We start from the raw sequence: 18155 nt of genomic DNA, 5'->3' as shown, positions 1-18155 counted from the left end.
TAGGCTCAGGGCTGGTGTAGCACTCCCCCTCCCCGCCTTTTATTGATTGAAGCAAGTCAGAGCCAGATTTAAAGTGAAGAGGTCTTCTTCGTATGTGTTTTTTGTTAGTTTTGTGTTTTGTTTTTTTTGAGACCATGATGTAACTAAGTTTGGAACATTCTCATCAGTATCAAAATATGACACAGAATTTTTTTTTTTTCTTTTCTTGAGATAGGGTTTCTCTGTGTAGTCTTGGCTGTCCTGGGCTTGCTTTGTAGACCAGGCTGGCCTCCAGCTCACAGAGATCCACCTGCCTCTGCCTTCCAGAGTGCTGGGATTAAATACATGTGCCACTGTGCCCGGCTAGGATCTCCTGATTGAGCTTACTGTATTTCTCCAGTTGTGACCCCATTCTGCTACTTCGCTTAGTTTCTTGAAGACATGATCTGAGGTGGCTGTTCATGTGCTCTAAGGTGTTTTCTGTATTCTTGTCACAAAAGTGACCACTGCTTGACACATACCCTTCTGCTTCCAGGGCAGCCCTGTCTTTTTCCTGAGTTGTGGCTTGGTGCCTCTTTTTAGGTGGATTGTTGGTACGCTTTCTCATATATACTTAACTTCTGAGAATTGGAGAGCTAAGCTGTCAGCTCAAGGGCCCTGTCTTTTGTATTTATGCATGTTCCCATGATGACTTTGTCATGTTTCCTTGGATTACACCACTTGTTATTGTTCACAGTCTTTTAACATGTGCCTTTAATCCTGGTCTCCCAAGCTGAAATCCTCAGGCTTGACTGATTTCTGTTTGGTGACTGACAGGTACTTCACTTTTAACATGGTGAATTAAACCTGGCTTTTATTTTTTCTTTTCTTAAATTTAATTCTTTCTCTTCATTTTTATTTTAGTAAGTTATACCACCAATCATGGCTGCCCAACTGAAGTTACCTTTGATTTCTTTCCTTTGCACAACTCCTACATGAAGGCTTTCATGTCCTGTTTCTCTGGCTGTGAAGTTTCTAGATGCCTCAGACTCATTAGCTTTTTATGTGAGCAATAGCTTCTCTCGGATGCTTCTGGTCAGCCCTTGCTGGTTGCTATTGCTCTCGAAATTTAGAAACATGCAGTTGATTCTGTTGGTGCTCTGCTGCCAGAGTCTCTCTTACCTTTTCAACCCTATACAACTCCTGACAATATGACCGCCCTCCCACCCTCCAAGAGTGTTGTAAGTAGTGTCTGCCCCTCCTTTATACTCTGTTCTTATATGCCCCACTTCTCTCATCTGAGGTTCTTTTCACCTTGTACTTGGTCTTAATCTTTGTTTTCACATAATTGGCCCTTTTTGTCTTAGCCCACCCTTCTGATGAGGTCATTCTTGAGCAGCATCCAGTCATATTACTCTGCGTGAGGCTTTTGTGTAACTGTAATTTCTACCTAGTGTCTGTGCTTGCTAATTGATGATGTGGCCTGTGAGCTCAGGGATCCTGCTTCATGAATTATTCTTGTGCCTCTAGTGCTTTGAATAGTGCCACCCTGCAACAGAATTTTGGCACATACAAATGAATAAGTACTTCAGAGGTGAAGCAGAACTTTTCTCATAACAATGTATACTTAACACAGAAGGCTTGGTAAATTGAAGGAAAATGAAAATCTATTATTCATAGTCTGTAGATTAGCCTTATTAAAAATTGTTGGACCCTTTCCAGAGTACTTATGTCATAGGGAGGTATGTGTGCCTTTGTCTTCACTCACGTTTCAACTCTATTAGGCTTTTGTCTGTTTACATACCTTTGCGTACTACATTATACTGTTACTTTGGAAGCAGTTTTTTAGAATATAAGCACATAAAGAATTTTTAGAATATAAGTAAATAAACCTAATTTATTTTCCATTGCCATTGCTCACTGTTTGTTTATAAGGTTATTTTTAAAAAAAGTTTTAAATTCTAAAATAGTGCCATCTTGTTGGCCACTTCTATTTTGTGAATAGTAACTTTGGGAAGTAAAGTGACTAGTCTTTCAAAATCATTTTGTTTTTATATTTTGTTGCTAAAGTTTATTTCTTGCACTTTGAAAATCAAAATGGTTGTGTTTTCACGCTGTTGCATTCACTGCTGTGAACTCCTGGGCAAGACACTAGGCGCAATATCCTGAGTCTTTCTGAATTATCACCTGGTTTGTTTCCTCCTCACCTTCCCTGCATAGCAGCCCCACATCAGATTTCTGCTGCAGTGCTAAGTGTAAAGCTGGGTTGGCTGCTGTGTGAGGCATTCTAACACTGTGGCTTCCCTCGATGCAGAGCACTACTCGACTGGACAGTGACAGGGTGCCCTCTGCCTCCAGCACAGCTGAGAGAGGGATGGTAAAGCCAATGATCCGCCTGGACCAGGAGCAGGATTACCGCCGAAGAGAAAGCAGGTACCTCGCTTGGACTAACTGTGAGGGAAGGGAGACTTCTGCAGAGAAACTTTCACAGAAGGAAAGAATGCTTAGTGGTTCCATTTCTTACTTGTCACAGTGTTGCCATGCTGATACAGGCCTACTGAGTTTCACTTGCTCTTTTAAGTTGGATAGGTTATGCAGTATATAGAGAAAGGGAGTTCTTACGACATTTTATATGCGATCCTTTTGTAGAGGACATGAGCTATTGCATTCATTTCCAGAAGTAAAGACAAAAATGTCTTCACATATTTTTTCCGTAAACAGACAAAATCCTAATAAGAGCTGAAATGTGTGAGTGAAGACATAGGACATTCCCTGTCCCTCACTGATGTGGTTTGTTTCCCTGTTGAGGCAAATAGAGGGTGAATTAGTTTACATATATTGTTGCTTCATTTCTTATGACATGGAGCTTCTCTGCTTTCTGTTTTCTTTTATGTTTTTTAATATGTTTCCTTAATAAATCAGGATCTCTTATCTTATGGTTTCTGATTTACTGTTTTAAGTGCTATAGCAGACTGTGTCCTATTTGCTTACTCTTAAGTGACACTGTAGTTCTTAGAACCCTGGAGGCTGCAGTGGGTCAGTGAAAATGCTGAGTGAACTGCACAGTTTGCGGGTAGCGTAGAGTATTGACCTGTTTTTAAAGAAGGCATTTTTTTTTCTGTTCTTAACAGAGCTCCAGAACTGATGGTTGGCAGAAATGGATGTCTTGCCTAGGGTTACAGTTGATTATCAACTCAGTCAGGCCGTAAGAAGTCATTTATTGTTCCCTAGTAAGGAGAACAGGGGCTGTCTCTGACATGAACTCAGTGGCTGGCTCTTTGATCACCTCCCCTTGAGGGGAAGGGAGCAGCCTGACCAGGCTGCAGAGGAAGACAATGCAGCCAATCCTGATGAGACATGATAGGCTAGGGTCAGATGGAAGGGGAGGAGAACCTCCCCTATTAGTGGTCTGTGGGAGGTGCAGGAGAAGAGAAGAGGGAGGGCAGGATTACGAGGAGGTGAGGGAGAGGGCTACAGCTGGGATACAAAGTGAATAAACTTTAATAAATAAGTTTTTAAAAAGTAAAAATAAAAAAAGAAGTCATTTATTACTTTACCATCCTCCAGCAGAGGGCACTGTGTATAGCAAGATTATTAATAACTTCAGTCCAATAATGAAATATGTAGTTACCAGCAAATATCAGGGTTTTTTTAAATTTTGGTTTTTTACTGTTCATGTAAGATTTTTTTTCTTTTCTATTTTTTGGTTGTGTGATTATTAGATGTCATAAAATTTAGTTAGTTCTCTTTCTATGTTTGCACTTGTTTTGGTGGTGTAGAGTAATAGATTATGGTATCTGTCATGGTGAAGTGGTTGAATTGGTATTGGTTTTCTTTTTGATTTGTTTGTTTGAGAATGGCCTCACTTATATAACCTTGTCTGGCCTTGGACCTCAGTATGTGAGCCAAACTGGTACAGAGATTCTCCTGCCTCTGCCTCTGTCTCCCAAGTCCTGAGGTTAAAGGCATGTGTGTCCACATCCGACAAGAGCTGGTACTGTAATGACACAGCTGTGTATCTATATAGTGATGGAGAAGTGTGACTGAGTCTCAGTGGGAAGAAGAGAGGAAGAACATATGAACAAGTATATGTTCTTGTTATATCAATATAGATGTGGCTATTTCAAAATTTTTAGATAATTAAAAATTATTTCCTGGGCTGGTGCTGTAGCATACATGTGTTATCCCAGCACTCTGGGAGGCAGAGGCAGGTGGGTCTCTGTGAGTTCAAGGCCAGCCTGGTCTACAAAGTGAATTGAGGACAGCCAAGGCTGCACAGAGAAACCCTGTCTTAAAAAAACAAAAAGAAAAAAAAATATTTCCTTTAAGAAAAAATTTTTGTAAGGTAGGTCTAATGTGTTTTGCAAATACTAAACATTTTAATTACACTAAGTAATGTTGTTTGTTGCTATTAAGACAGGATGGAAACATAAACCTTCTAATTCCTGCTATAGTTTTCAGAGTGACAGTGCTGAAATTAGCAGTGCTTAATTTAATTGGTATAGTGTAAAATCTGAGTCATTTTAATAATTAGGCTTAAAATTAAAATTTTAGGCAAGTATAAACATCTTTTCGAGTAATTTTTTAATCATCACCAACAATGTTTTTCAATTAAAATAAACTCACTACTAAATTTGTTTTAACAGTGAAATGAATAATTTACAGTTTATCTTTGAAGGTACCCAGGAGGTGGGGGCACACTTTTAATCCCAGCACTTGGGAGGCAGAAGCAGGCAGATCTCTGGGAGTTTGAGGATAGCCAGGGCTACACAGAAAAACCTTGTTTTGAAAAACCAAACAAAGGAAAAAAAAAAAAAATGAGGCTGCCAGCCAGGCCAGGATAGTGTATACCTTTAGTCCTGGATGTAGGCAGATCTCTATGAGTTTGAGTGTGAGGACAGCCTGGTCTACAAGGTCACTTCCAGGGCCAGCCAGAACTTTATGGTGAGACTCCGCCTCAAAAATAAATAAATAAATAAATAAATACACTTAGTATAAGAGCCATATAAAAATAATTGTGAGTTTAAATGATAGTATTTTCCTGAATTCTTAAGTTAAACTCATGGTTAAATTATAGAGTAGAGTATACTTTGACTATAATTTAATTGAATATAATTTAATTGAAATAATTTCTCTTTTAAAATGATAGTAGTTTGTTAATGTTAATTTACATTGTTCTTTTTTGTTAGGTTTATTTGTGTATGTGTGTGTATGTATATACATATGTGTGTTATGTGGGTATTGGGATCCAACTCTGGTCCTCAGGGCTGCGCAGTGATCTCTCTGGACTGTTAATTTTCCAGTCCCTTAGTATTTTTTATTATTCATCTTTTCATGCTTGGCAAAGGTGAGAATGAGGAGAAGGAACCTTTTTGCTGTTGGAAAAGAATTATTTCAGTTAGTTGGTCTGTAAATTTTAGAAATCTATTCTAAATTATCCTCTTAGCCTTCCAAACAAAATTTATTTGGTTATTTGTATTAACTTACTAATGAGTGGTCCAGTAATCTTGTGTCCTGGCAGTTTAATACCATCTGCCTGTCCTTAGTGGAATGAGATATTTTTAAAGACAGTGAGTCTCATTTTAAAGCCATTAACAAGTAATTATGCTTTGGAAATATTGGCCTGTGTTGGTGATGTTCCATCTCAGCTTAAGTCCGTATGTGACTTAATGTTTCTAACCTATTGTAAATCACTGTGATTCACAGTGACGTTTGCAGAAAGGGAGAACACAAGTTCCTAGGCTTGTGTGTGTGTATGTGTGGAGGGCATTGTCAAGTTTTCTAGCTTTAAGAATTACTCCCAATCATCTCTGTTAAAGTTGAGCTAAAATGATAAAGATGTTGAAATATTAAGGAAGGTTATATTTTTATTTAGTAACAAACTACCTTAGAATAATATGTTCCTAATCATATATCAAGGGTATTTGACCTTGATATTAGCCATAAGATAAGGAGAGCTACAATGGATTTATAAATATTTAACAGTTTTATTAAGTATTTTATGGTAACTTTCAAGTGTTTCATGGTCATAGTCACAGCATGAGGTATATGCTGCCTGTTGGAGATACACAGACATATGTACAGGTTTACAGCTGAGGAAGAATTTGGCAAAACAGTGTTTGGCTTTCTTCCCTCACCACTGGGTAGTGAACTGTCTTTTCAAGAATGTTGTCAAAGAAATAGAAATGTCCTTAGCCTTCTAATTTATTTGCTCCTGAATACCTGGAATATATAAACACTAGCACGGTACTGTACTTAGCTAGCTCTTAATTTAAATAATATTTCCAATTATTTAGTTTAATTTTTTGATAGTTTCTTATTTGTGTGATTTTAGGTAAAGTAATAGAAAGTACTTGGAATTAATGTAACCGTAAGGGAAAATGAGTAGACAGAATGACTTTTTTTTTTTTTTTTTTTTTTTAAGGCATGCTTTATTTTGAGCTTTGGAAAAGGAACTACTACATGATTTAAAACAAAACTTGAGGGGCTAGAGACATGCTAATTGGCTAAGACTACCTGTCTTTCTTGCAGAGGACCCTACCTTCACTTCCTACCAGTTGTTTAACTCTCTGTAGAGAATGATGAAATGCTGTCTACCTCTTAGGAAATGCTTTCTTAGTTTCTAGATCACTGTGGATTGGACTCTTGGGTATCTCCCAGCAGTATCTTTTCACTGTTACCTGAGCTGTCTTCAGCATGCAGTGTTCATTAATAATCCAGATTGTGTGTCATAATGCCCTCACGAAAGAAGTCTGTACTTCAAGGAATCAGCCCTGTGTCCATTCATCTGAATGTTTGAACAGGTAGCAGAAGAGGCTTAGAGACTGCTGTTTGCTCTGCTACACTTCAAAACTCAGTGTGGACACAAACCAGTTTTAGAGATGTGCACGGTGTGCATGGTGGAATTGTTAGCTACTGACTGTATTTTAAGGCCATGTAAATGATGTCAGCTTTTTTTCTCGTAGGACTCAGGATGCTGTTGGGCCTGAGCTGACACTGCCTGCCAGCATTGAATTCAGGGAAAGCTGTAAGTGACTTTAGATGCTGCTGATAGTGAGTTCTTGTTCTGTTTTCCTCCAGATGGCTCATACTTTTTGTTCATTTTTTTCTTTTCTCAAATCTTTTTGCAGCTGAAGATTCTTTTTTATCTGCCATTATAAACTATACCAATAGCTCTACAGTTCATTTTAAGTTGTCACCTACATATGTATTGTACATGGCATGCCGGTATGTATTGTCCAGCCAGCACAGGCCCGACATCAGTCCTACAGAGCGTACACACAAGGCCATAGCGGTTGTCAACAAGATGGTGAGCATGATGGAAGGGGTCATTCAGGTGAGTGTCAGTCTAGCAAGCCTGTTGGGAGGGTTGTGGCCAATCTTGTTAGTTTCTGTGACATTTCTGGTCTGGTTACAAGTTTGCCACCTCTATAGCCTGGGATTCTTTTTTAAAATAAAATGTATAGTTTTTAAAGTTGAAAGAAATTAAGAACATAAATTTTTTTCTGTAAATTGTACAGTAAATGAAGATACTGCATATGTTGTAACAGTAATCATGAGAAATACCCTTAAAATTATACTTTTTTCACATAGTAAATCTGAAAAGGTGCTGAGGTGATGGTCATTTTATATATATATATTTTTTTAATTATTGAAATGAAACACACAGTGTGTAGTCTCTTGCACTATGGTGTGTATGGATATCTCAACCCGAGAATGTTTCTCCAGTGCAAAGAGGATAGCCGTCTTCTCTTTCCACAGGCTCTGGTGTCGACTTCCTTAGGTTTTTAATGGTTGTGCCAGGCACTTGCTTTCTAATGAGCCTGCTGAGGTGCTGGGTGGGAGCGGTTGTGTATGTATGTCTTTTTGATAGTATATCTGTAGATTGATGGGCTTGAGGATAAACCTCTCACTTAAGGTGGAATTCTCTCATGCCCTGGTAAGAAATCTCTGATTGTTTGTTTCTCTTATCTACTCACAATCTACAGTTGATAAAATTGGCACAACTAATTTTTCTATATTTGCAGGTAATTTGAGGATTTAATTGTAAAGGTTATAAGTAAATTTACAGATTTTAAAAAGTTTTGCTAACTTACCAGTGCCTCTGTTGAACTAAGAAACTGAAAGTACAGTGTTAAATACTTTGGTTAAATGGTTTGGTGATTTAAAAATAAATTCTGGCAGTATAGTGTGAGGGAAACTGAGATGGTCTTAATACTTTCAGAGTTTTTTTAAAAGCCAAAAGTTTTCCACACGTATTTCTTTCACATTTGAGTGATTAGTACAGTAGGAGTTTGATGGGCTTATTCAAGCTAAAGAATAGATTAAAAGGAAGGCCATTTCATCTGGATACTTTGTTATTCTGGTATCATCACTTTATATATAAACAAACATACGTGTTCCTTTCAGTTGTCATTCAAAGTCATTGTCTGTCTCTTGCCATGTGTGGATTTGGATGCCTGTTTTAGACTGATATTTGTACCACCAAACTGCCTTTGAGAACTTGTCCTCATTGTTGTCTGCTAATGAGGACTTTGACTACTGCCTTTAAACTTCAGAGTAGGTTCAGTGTAAACTCATTGGTGGTAGAAAAGAATTACCACAATAAGTAGTAATTTAGATTCTACTGCCGAAAACATTATTCCCTTTAGTATAGGTGTGACATGAATTCTTTATACATTTTTAAAATTTTGGCTTTTATTTTGATTGTTTCTATTGGTCTTTTCACTCTCATTCTCATAATTAATTCAGGGGAATGGACTCCTTTACTTAGCTCACAATGTCATTTTAAAGTATGTAGAAGTCCTTCCTTTGCCTATCTTTTAAAGAGATCATTTTATTCATTTGTGTTTTATTATGGCATCTTCTTTATAAACTATAAAAATCAGTTATTGTGTCAATGGTAAGAACATGAAACTAACCCTTTATGTCAAATAATTTGGGAGTAACTAAGTGTTGTACCTCATGTCGTACCTTCATGTTAGTGTTTTGATTTTTTTAAACTATCATGATTGTTTACAAGTTTCTTTCTCTCGTTCTGCTTGATTTCCCCTCGTCTGTTTTTCTCCAGGAAGTAGACCAGGTTGATCAGGTAGGACATACTGCTGGGAGCTGATCCTAGCTGTGTTGGCTTAGCTGAGTTTCTCATGCTGCTTCCATTACAAATACAATCCTACAAAAACTGGACTGAGCAGTTCATAACCCTCATTCAGCAACTGAAACATGCAGTACTAAAATCCTTTTCAACTGTGCAACTTTTATCAGCATTTCATAATTTCTGCTTAATGCACTTCAGTGTGGATATGAAATGACAAAAGTTCTGTTTCTTCTCTATTATTTATCCTTGGTTCCTATTCTTTGGATCTCATCTAAGGTTGCCTGGCCTGCAAATGTGGTCGGGAGAGGACGTGATAGATCAGTACTTGATACTGAGTTGCATGGTGTTGATGCCAGTGACTACAAGTATCAGGGTGGCTGTGGGTAACCATGGATACATATGTGTCTGCTACACAGATTACCAGATAATGCATAATCTACAATTTGGTTTGGGAATACACAACCTCTCCATTCTCTACTCAGTCTGCAAATTATATATAATTAGCCCAATTTGTCCATGTACATAAATCCTGAGATATTGCAATGGTTATTTGTTTCCCATTGCTCCTCATGTACCTAAATTTCTTTGCAAGTATCTGGTATCTGTGGTAAATATCTGGTGAAGATGGGAAGGTACTGGTCTATCTTCAGCTTTTCAGGAGCATTCCTGTTTATTTCTAATTTTTCTAATGTCTTGCATTGTTTATGGAAATGTTTTCTGTCCACAGAAACAAAAGAACATTGCAGGAGCGCTTGCTTTCTGGATGGCAAATGCATCTGAACTCCTCAACTTCATCAAGCAGGACCGAGACCTTAGTCGGATCACACTAGATGCCCAGGATGTGTTAGCACACTTGGTTCAGATGGCATTTAAGTAAGAGGCACATTCTAGAAAGAATTATGTGTTGCATGTTCTGTTTTCAAAATTAATATTAAAGATTTTTACTCAACTTAATTGAAGATGTTTACCGTGAAGCACAGGAGAGTGTGTTGACTTGAGAGCATTGTATTCTGGAACTGTTTCAAGTGTTCTAGAGTACAATTTTTGTTACTTTTAGTGTTAAGTATTCTTAAAGAAAACAGACTGTCTCATGGTAACAAGTGTTAACACTACTTGTGCATCTTGCTAAAGTTATTAAAATTGTTTATGTATTTTCAGGTACTTGGTTCACTGTCTTCAGTCAGAACTTAATAACTACATGCCAGCCTTTCTGGATGATCCTGAGGAGAACAGTCTGCAAAGACCAAAAATAGGTTAGGGTCTTCTGTGTCTTCCCCAAACATTTCACTTGGTCTTCCTTCCTTCCTTCCTTCCTTCCTTCCTTCCTTCCTTCCTTCCTTCCTTCCTTCCTTCTTTCCTTCCTTCCTTCATTTTTAATGTGTTTCTTTTGCCTTCATATATGTCTGTGTAACCATATGTGATCCACAGAGACCAGAAAAAGGTCTCAGATCCTTGGGACTGTAATTACAGACTGTAGTCAGTCAGCTGCCATGTGTGTGCTGGGAGTTGAACTTGCTGTCACTAGCCTCTGCGTTATAAGCCAGCAAGCTTCTGCTGTGCCACTCTATTAAGGGCCTATGTTTTATTTTATTTTATTTTATTATGTATTTGGCTACATGTATGTGTGTGTCTAGTACCCACAGAGGACTCAAGAGGTCATGGATTCCCTAGAGCTACTTATAGATACCTCTTACTCCATGTAGGGTGCTGAGAACTGAACCTCGGTGTTTTGCAAGCCCCCTCTTCCAGCCCTTAAGTTTATCTTAATGTTGAATATATTGTACCGAGTGGGTTTCTCTTTTTAAGAGTTTTTTTATTTTTATGTTACGTGTTCGTGTGAGTATATGCTGTGGGTGTCAGTACCCAAAGAGGCCAGAAGAGGGCATCAGAGCACCTAGAGTTGGAATACTTGCAGCCAGGAAACGAACTTGGGTCTTCTGGAAGAGCAGCAAGGCTTTTTCTTAAATGAATGTCTTACTGGATTTGGCAGTCTTTGAAATAACTTCTAAGGAACTGTCTTATAGATTTATGAATAATTTTCACATTTGCTTTGCTATGTTGGTTATAATTCTGTAAAAGTCTTTTAGGTAAATTTATGTGTGAATTGTGGTTACTTAGTAACTGTACAGTTTAAGACCACATAACTGCTTCCTGTTTGAATTTGGCATTTATAACTGGTTTGACAGCCCTTGTTAGTTGCAGTGGCTACGTTTGTTTAAAGTTGGTATAACTCAGAAGTTTCTGCAATTACAATTTGGTCCCTGACTTTTTATTCCATGTCCTGAACAGATGATGTGCTGCATACACTCACAGGAGCCATGTCCTTGCTGCGGCGCTGCAGAGTCAATGCTGCCTTGACCATCCAGCTCTTCTCTCAGCTTTTCCATTTTATCAATATGTGGCTGTTCAACAGATTGGTGACTGACCCAGATTCAGGCCTGTGTTCCCATTACTGGGGAGCAATTATCCGCCAGCAGTTAGGGCATATTGAAGCCTGGGCAGAGAAGCAAGGGCTAGAGCTGGCAGCAGATTGTCACTTAAGCAGGATTGTGCAGGTGTGTACAGTTGGTTGTGCCCAATCTTCTTGTTTTTCCTCTTCCCTGTTAATTATTTCGTGGTGAATTCTAGATTTCTATGATGGGAAAGAATTTGGGTTGATAAAGTCAGTATTTTCCTTATTTGCATGCCATCAAGCAATGCTTTGGGCTGCTGTGACAAAGCAGCTGAAACGAAATGTCTTAGCACAAGGTCACTGTCTCCCACTTCTGGGAACCGGAGGTTGAAATCAAAGTGCTGGCTGAGGTGACTGCCTTTTGAGGGACTAGAGCATAAATCGGTTCTTCCAGCCTCTGGGGGTTTACATCCAACTTAGGCACTCCTTGGCCGGTCTTTGCCACAGTCTTCACCTGGCATTCTTGGGTATGCGCCTGTCCAAGTGTCCGGTTTGTACGAGTACACCAGTAAAACTGGCCTCCTTTTAACCAACTGTATATGAACAGGGTCCTTCTCTGTAGTATTCAGGCCTCCAACATCAGAATCTCAAGGACACTGTTTACCCTACAACAAGGTGTATAAACAGTAGGATAGAAATGTCACTGAAGTGTTCTTTTTCGTGAGGTCATCAAGATATATTTTAGAAAATCGTATAATGAAGGATAAATGATTATTTTAAAATGGGCAGTAATTAACTCTATCGATGCTAAAGTCATAGCCTGCTATTTAAACAGCTCTCAGGGAAAGCTTTAGATAGATACCAGAGTCTAGGAAGTAGTATTTATAATTAAGGAAATGAGTTACATGCAGCCCCAAAACTTAGAAATTAAAAACTTTTAAAATATATATATTAAATTTTGTTTTATGCTTTCATCTCCTCTAAAGATATTTAGTATCCCAGGAAACTGGTTAGTTCTCAACTTTTATCAAAATATCAGCAAAACTATCATATTTCTATAATTAGTCGTCTGGATTGCTGTATAAATTCGAACTTTGAAAGAAACTTTTAAAATTACATTATAAACATTGATAATGGAATCAAATTAAAACATAGAAACTAAAGTAAACCCAAGAGGCTTTTTAAGAACTACGAAAGTATGTTTGTAGTTTACTTTGTGTAGCTAAATGTTAATGCCTTTTTAAAAGCGTCCTGTATTTCAAAACCAAAATAGCAAGTTATTGTTACAAAGGGATTTACAATAGCATTACAATTGTTACAAAGGGATTTTTTTGTTTGTTTGTTTGTTTTGTTTTGTGGTGCTGGGGATTTGAATCCAGGGCTCCATATATGATGTTGAGTGTGAGTTCTTCTACTAAGCTTCATTCACTCTCAGCTTTTCAAAGGATATTTCTCAAAGAAAAATATTTTTACTATCTTTCTTCATAATATTTGTTCTTTTAAATAGGCTACTACTTTGCTTACCATGGACAAGTATGTACCTGATGACATTCCAAATATAAATAGCACATGCTTTAAGTTAAATTCTCTGCAACTTCAAGCCTTATTACAAAATTACCACTGTGCACCTGATGAGCCTTTTATTCCTACGGTAAGTGAATATTTTCACGTTACTACAAAGTGTGGGCATGTCTGCACAGGAAAATTGGGATGAAGAAAAGGAAATTGGGAAGAAGTTTCAGTAATGTGGCAGTAAGTTAACTTACCTAAAATTATCATATGAAGTCATTTTACTCTGAAGCCTTACAAAGAATAGATACTGTATAAGCATTTTAAGCAAGAAATGATTTAATTCAGGGCACTGCTTCTTGGGGGGAATCTTTGAGAGGACTAGAAAAAAGGAAGTTGACTTGAAGTTCGTACCACCATGCCTGAATACCAGAGAACTAGAGCTGCTACTGAAGCTACAAGGATACTTTTAATACTCCACATACACCTCTGCCATGCAAGAGCATGAGTCTTCACTATGTAGCAGCCTTCTTGATTTTGTATATCAGTGTCTGGTTGGTAACAACCAGAGCCTCATTCAGAAGAGAGTCCAAAATTGCGGGAATACTGATCTCCCTCTGTAATAAGGACCCATCCATATCATGTACCCCATTGACACACCTACATTGTATGTGTATTTATACACACATACATATATATGTGTGTATGTATATGTGATATATATATATATATATATATATATATATATGGTAAAATAATGTTTTTATATATGTGTGTGTATATATATGTGTGTGTATATATATATGTATGTATATATGTACATACACACATACATATTGTATCTATATATATGCATAGAGAGAGCACTATTCTGCTCTCATCCTAAGTCAATACCTGAGACACAGTGTGGGAGAAGAAAGATTTGGACTCAGGGTTTCTGAGTTTCAGTCCACGATCAACTGGTTTCGTGATTGTGGGCTGTAAAGGCTGACAACATTGCAAAAAACAATGCTACGGAGGAGAGCTGTTTCCTTCCTGCAGCCAGGAAACAGAAATTGGGGCACTCTGTCCTTTGGTCATGACATAGTGTTGCTCATCTTAAAAATCAGAGCAATTGATAACACCCTTGTCCTTCAAGACACAAGATTGAGCCCACTAACATTCTGTGTGAGATATAGGGAGGACTCACAGGACCTCTTGTCCTCCTGAAGAATGTAACATCAGAGAATATGGGGCCTGGAAAAACTCTTCTTTGGTGGTATAGCTGTTTCTAAGTTGCCTGTGCTCCGATAAGTAATCCCACTTAAATGTTTACTATGCTAGACTTGGGTGGAATCATTTCTTTGTTCTTTATCCGCTCCGTGGTGTGAGTGTATGTGGACTCCTTAGGGTGGGAAAAAAAAAATCATTCAAAGATAGGAGAGGGGTCATGGCAAAATAAAATCTTTAAGGTAGATTGCCCGGTGACCTCTTTTCAATCAGACCCAATTTTCTCTAGTTCCACCACGTCATGATATAACCTATTCACATTTTGAATTCACCAACTATGAATCCATTGAAGAAGATGAGAGTCCTTTTGGCTAATCATTTCCTTAAAGTCTCACCTGTAAACATAGGATAGCAAGCCTTTATATCAGCACACAAGTCTTTAGAAGGGTGCTTCAGAGCCAAGCCATTAATCTACCATCCCAGCCGGCTGTGTTGAGAAGACTATGCTAGTGAATGGACAAATGACGCTCACATTGAATTTATATCAACAAAAGACAGGCAGACAGCCAAACACTGGAAATCACCCACTCAGCAGTACAGTGCACCAGAAAAATCATGTTACAGTGTTGTGAAGGAGTGCTTTCCTACAGTGAAGGAATTGTGGTTGCCATGACACTGTGGGTGAATATTGTGATACAATTGTTATAAAAGAAACCATATGCAAAATATGTGCAGTATTTCAAGAGTAGACATTATGAGCCTAGAGAGTTGTTCCCTTTGTGGAACAACTGGTGGTAGAGCCCAGTGTTGCCATTGAGGGCCTGCTCTCTTCCAAAATGGAAGTCGTAGGATCTTCATTTTAATGAATCATAGAATTAAGATGTGAGCCACACAGTTTGGTTTTCTTCTTCAACAACTCCCACCCCTTGATGTGTGTGTGTGTGTGTGTGTGTGTGTGTGTGTTTTAGTAATGTATCTTGTAATATAAATCATACATAGACCCCAGTTCAGCAGTTCTAATTGATAGACTTCCAAGCATATATATTTTACAGTGTGTTTTGTGCTTGTTTTTGTGATTTTTCTCATATTCATTTTTTGAGATTTTCTCTATGGTATTAGATGTTCTATAAAAATGATTATTCATAACAATAGCAATGTGTTAAAGAGTTGTACAAATAAACCAACTGCTTTGGAAAAAGGAACATCTTGTCGTAAAATAATGTTTTAAAGTTATAAGTTGTTGGGAGTTAATCAACCTCTTGTTCTGCCTTTAGTATTATGTGTCTGGTTGGCAGGCTCCATATACCCTGTTGTTGCTCTACCCTAAAGTCATGTCTATGCGGTAACAAAGTACTTCCTATCAGTGAGCATCTCTTGATGAGCCAGCATTTGTTTTCTGCAGGATCTCATAGAAAATGTCGTGGCTGTTGCCGAGAACACAGCTGATGAGCTTGCCCGCAGTGATGGCAGAGATGTGCAGCTGGAGGAGGACCCTGACCTACAACTGCCTTTTCTTTTGCCAGAAGATGGCTATTCTTGTGATGTCGTCAGAAACATTCCAAACGGTTTGCAAGAATTTTTAGACCCTCTGTGCCAGAGAGGTAAATAGCACTTGTCATACCTCAGTTGGAACTGTGGCTGGGTTCAAGTGTGCTTAGAACTGGCTCTCTGAATATCAGGCTGTGGAGTTGTGCCAGGTCTCTTGAGAAGGCTGTGTTCCTATGACTCAGGAATAGTTTCACTGAGATGAAAAATCTTACATGCCCAGACAAAACTCTGTGTGGGTGTGTTGTGTCCCTTGACTGAGACTTGCTGTCTTCCCACATGGTGCCATAACAAAGAACCTTTGACTACACCTTTCCCCTGGCAGTGGCTCCAGCATAGGCTTTCTGGGTTCTGAGTGAGCCTAGCTCACTGCCAGACAGCTGTTTTGCCTTGGGCAGGTCACTCCTTGCCTCAGTTCTTTCCTTATAAGTGGGCCAAGAGGCATGAGGATTGTATAGGTTGCCTATATTGGGAGAGCTCTGTGAGTGCCCAGTGTCCTGCTCTAGATTCTGGGGCCAGTGCACCATCTTTTCCCGGACTACTTCTATAACCTTTGATGTACTGTTTTACTTGTGAATATTAATTTTAAAAGATAATACTGCTTTTTCTTTAAGTTTGGGCTTTTAAAACAAACCAAAATTTTATTCTATTTTGCTATATTTTTTTTTATGATGTGGAGAATAACAGATGAATAGGAAACGTATAGGAGCTCAATTAAATAACAAACAGTAAAATGAGTAAAGGTCCTGTGACTATCTATCTAGTCTATATATAGATATATAGATATATAGACTATATATATATAGATATATATAGATATATCTATATATATATAGACTATATATAGATAGATATAGATAGATAGATAGATGATAGATAGATAGATAGATAGATAGATAGATAGATAGATAGATAGATAGATAGATAGATATAGTTTCCCTTCCGTGACTTCTTCACCACAATAAATATGTTTTAGATCTTCAAAAGTATAGTGGGGGAAAAAAGACCATTACATTGAAAGCCTTCTTCTCATGAACTGTTGTTGGCATAGCAGTTTGTGCTTTAGTTTTCTTTGCAGGCCCACATTTTTCAGAGACACAAAGTTCAAAGTGGGGAAGTACAGGTGAGGTCATTTAAGAAAACTGTGTGGGAAGTTTGAATGAGAGTGAACAGACTTGGATGTGAAGAGCCTTCATTCATGGTACAGGGAAACCTGTGGCCAGACAGTGCAGATAGCTGGGCTGCAGTAGTTTGGAACACTGTAAGCATCCCTCTCTAGTGGCAGAACTTCAGCCTGTGGAAACACTGCCCCTGGTCCCAGCATGAGGAACACAGTAGAGCTACTTGACTGTTTGTTATAGAGCCACGTAAAGCTGTCTTTTTCTCTTTTCACCTCTCAGCAGATCAGGTTGAAATGGTAGCCTTCAAGCAGTAGGCACAGTGTCCCCAGGAGTGAGTTTTACGTATTACTGACTTCTGTTGACACTGTCAAGCTGCTCTTGAGAGAGGCCACATATCTAGAGATACTTGCAGAGGGTTTTCCATCAAGGCTATAAGCAGAGCCACCGACTAGGATGCTAGCTCATTATAAAGGGGTTTGAGCATTGGCCTTCCCAGTGAAGGGGTGTGCATGGTCACACCCACATGTGTGCGTGTTGTATGTGTTATCTTCTCAGTGAAAGTGAATACACTACCTTTCAGGGAGGGTCTAAGTGTTCTCCCAGGGGTGGTCTGAGTGTGTGCTCTTCACAGTGAGAGTGAGTACCCTGTCTTCATAGTGCTGGGTTACTGTAGCTTAGGTTTGGCTGTGCTTCCTCACTCCTGTCTGTACTCACCTGGGCATGCTTCATGCTGAGCACTCAGAAACATTTTAATTAATGTCTTATAAGTAAGTAAGCCAGGAGACTAATCTGCTATGACTTTGCAAATGGACATAATTTATAGTGTGCCAGTTTTGTTATGTGTGCCATAGATATTGCCAGTATGGAGACAGTGAAGTCTTAACTTGATGAAGATTTTCCTTCACATATTCCCGTAGGCTCTCTTGGATAGTTTTAGACCATGTGGTATTTCATTCTGTTCTTGGCATCTATACATTATTTCATACATGTTGGATGTTTATAGTTCATGCAGCCTAGCATACAGATGACTTTAAAGGTATAAAATGTGTTGAGTGTTATGACATCAGTGTTTCTTAATTGTTCGCACTCTATTCTTTGTAAGCTGATTAAAGAACTACTGTGTACTCTCAATCACCCCCCTGCCCCCAATACAAAGTAGTTTTGTGAAAGACTGTAAAACCAGCCCAGACTAGTGCCTGAGTTGTGATGAGTACCTCAAGGTATGACAAATCAGTTTCCATAAACAGTATAGTGTAGAGCTTCTTGTAGAAATCTGACATTTAAAAGCATAAAACTTTGTTTATAATTGTTGAAATTTCAAAAA

The 18155-nt window shown here is 38.4% G+C and overlaps 1 protein-coding gene across 18 annotated transcripts in view; it reads left to right on the top strand.

The window, feature by feature from the left end:
- Nucleotides 1-18155, top strand: part of Afdn (afadin, adherens junction formation factor) — a 120731-nt gene that overhangs the window by 60377 nt on the left and 42199 nt on the right. For 14 of the 18 annotated variants that reach the window (XR_009587957.1, XR_009587956.1, XM_060373329.1 and 11 more), the window contains 9 exons: nucleotides 2273-2391; nucleotides 6924-6985; nucleotides 7089-7294; nucleotides 9029-9049; nucleotides 9783-9928; nucleotides 10214-10308; nucleotides 11345-11610; nucleotides 12955-13098; nucleotides 15568-15766. Coding sequence is in view for 16 of the 18 variants with exons in the window: in XM_060373329.1 (XP_060229312.1) it covers nucleotides 2273-2391; nucleotides 6924-6985; nucleotides 7089-7294; nucleotides 9029-9049; nucleotides 9783-9928; nucleotides 10214-10308; nucleotides 11345-11610; nucleotides 12955-13098; nucleotides 15568-15766 (1258 nt within the window). In the remaining 2 variants the exon portion in view is untranslated. The remainder of the gene's footprint in view (nucleotides 1-2272; nucleotides 2392-6923; nucleotides 6986-7088; nucleotides 7295-9028; nucleotides 9050-9782; nucleotides 9929-10213; nucleotides 10309-11344; nucleotides 11611-12954; nucleotides 13099-15567; nucleotides 15767-18155) is intronic. The other 4 variants (XM_060373336.1, XM_021644007.2, XM_060373333.1 and 1 more) reach the window with 1 other exon arrangement.

This window comes from Meriones unguiculatus, chromosome 20 (genome assembly GCF_030254825.1).
Source record: "Meriones unguiculatus strain TT.TT164.6M chromosome 20, Bangor_MerUng_6.1, whole genome shotgun sequence".
NCBI lineage: Eukaryota > Metazoa > Chordata > Mammalia > Rodentia > Muridae > Meriones > Meriones unguiculatus.
The sequence above is the reverse complement of the archived record's forward strand: the minus strand, read 5'-3'. Positions and strand labels throughout refer to the sequence as shown.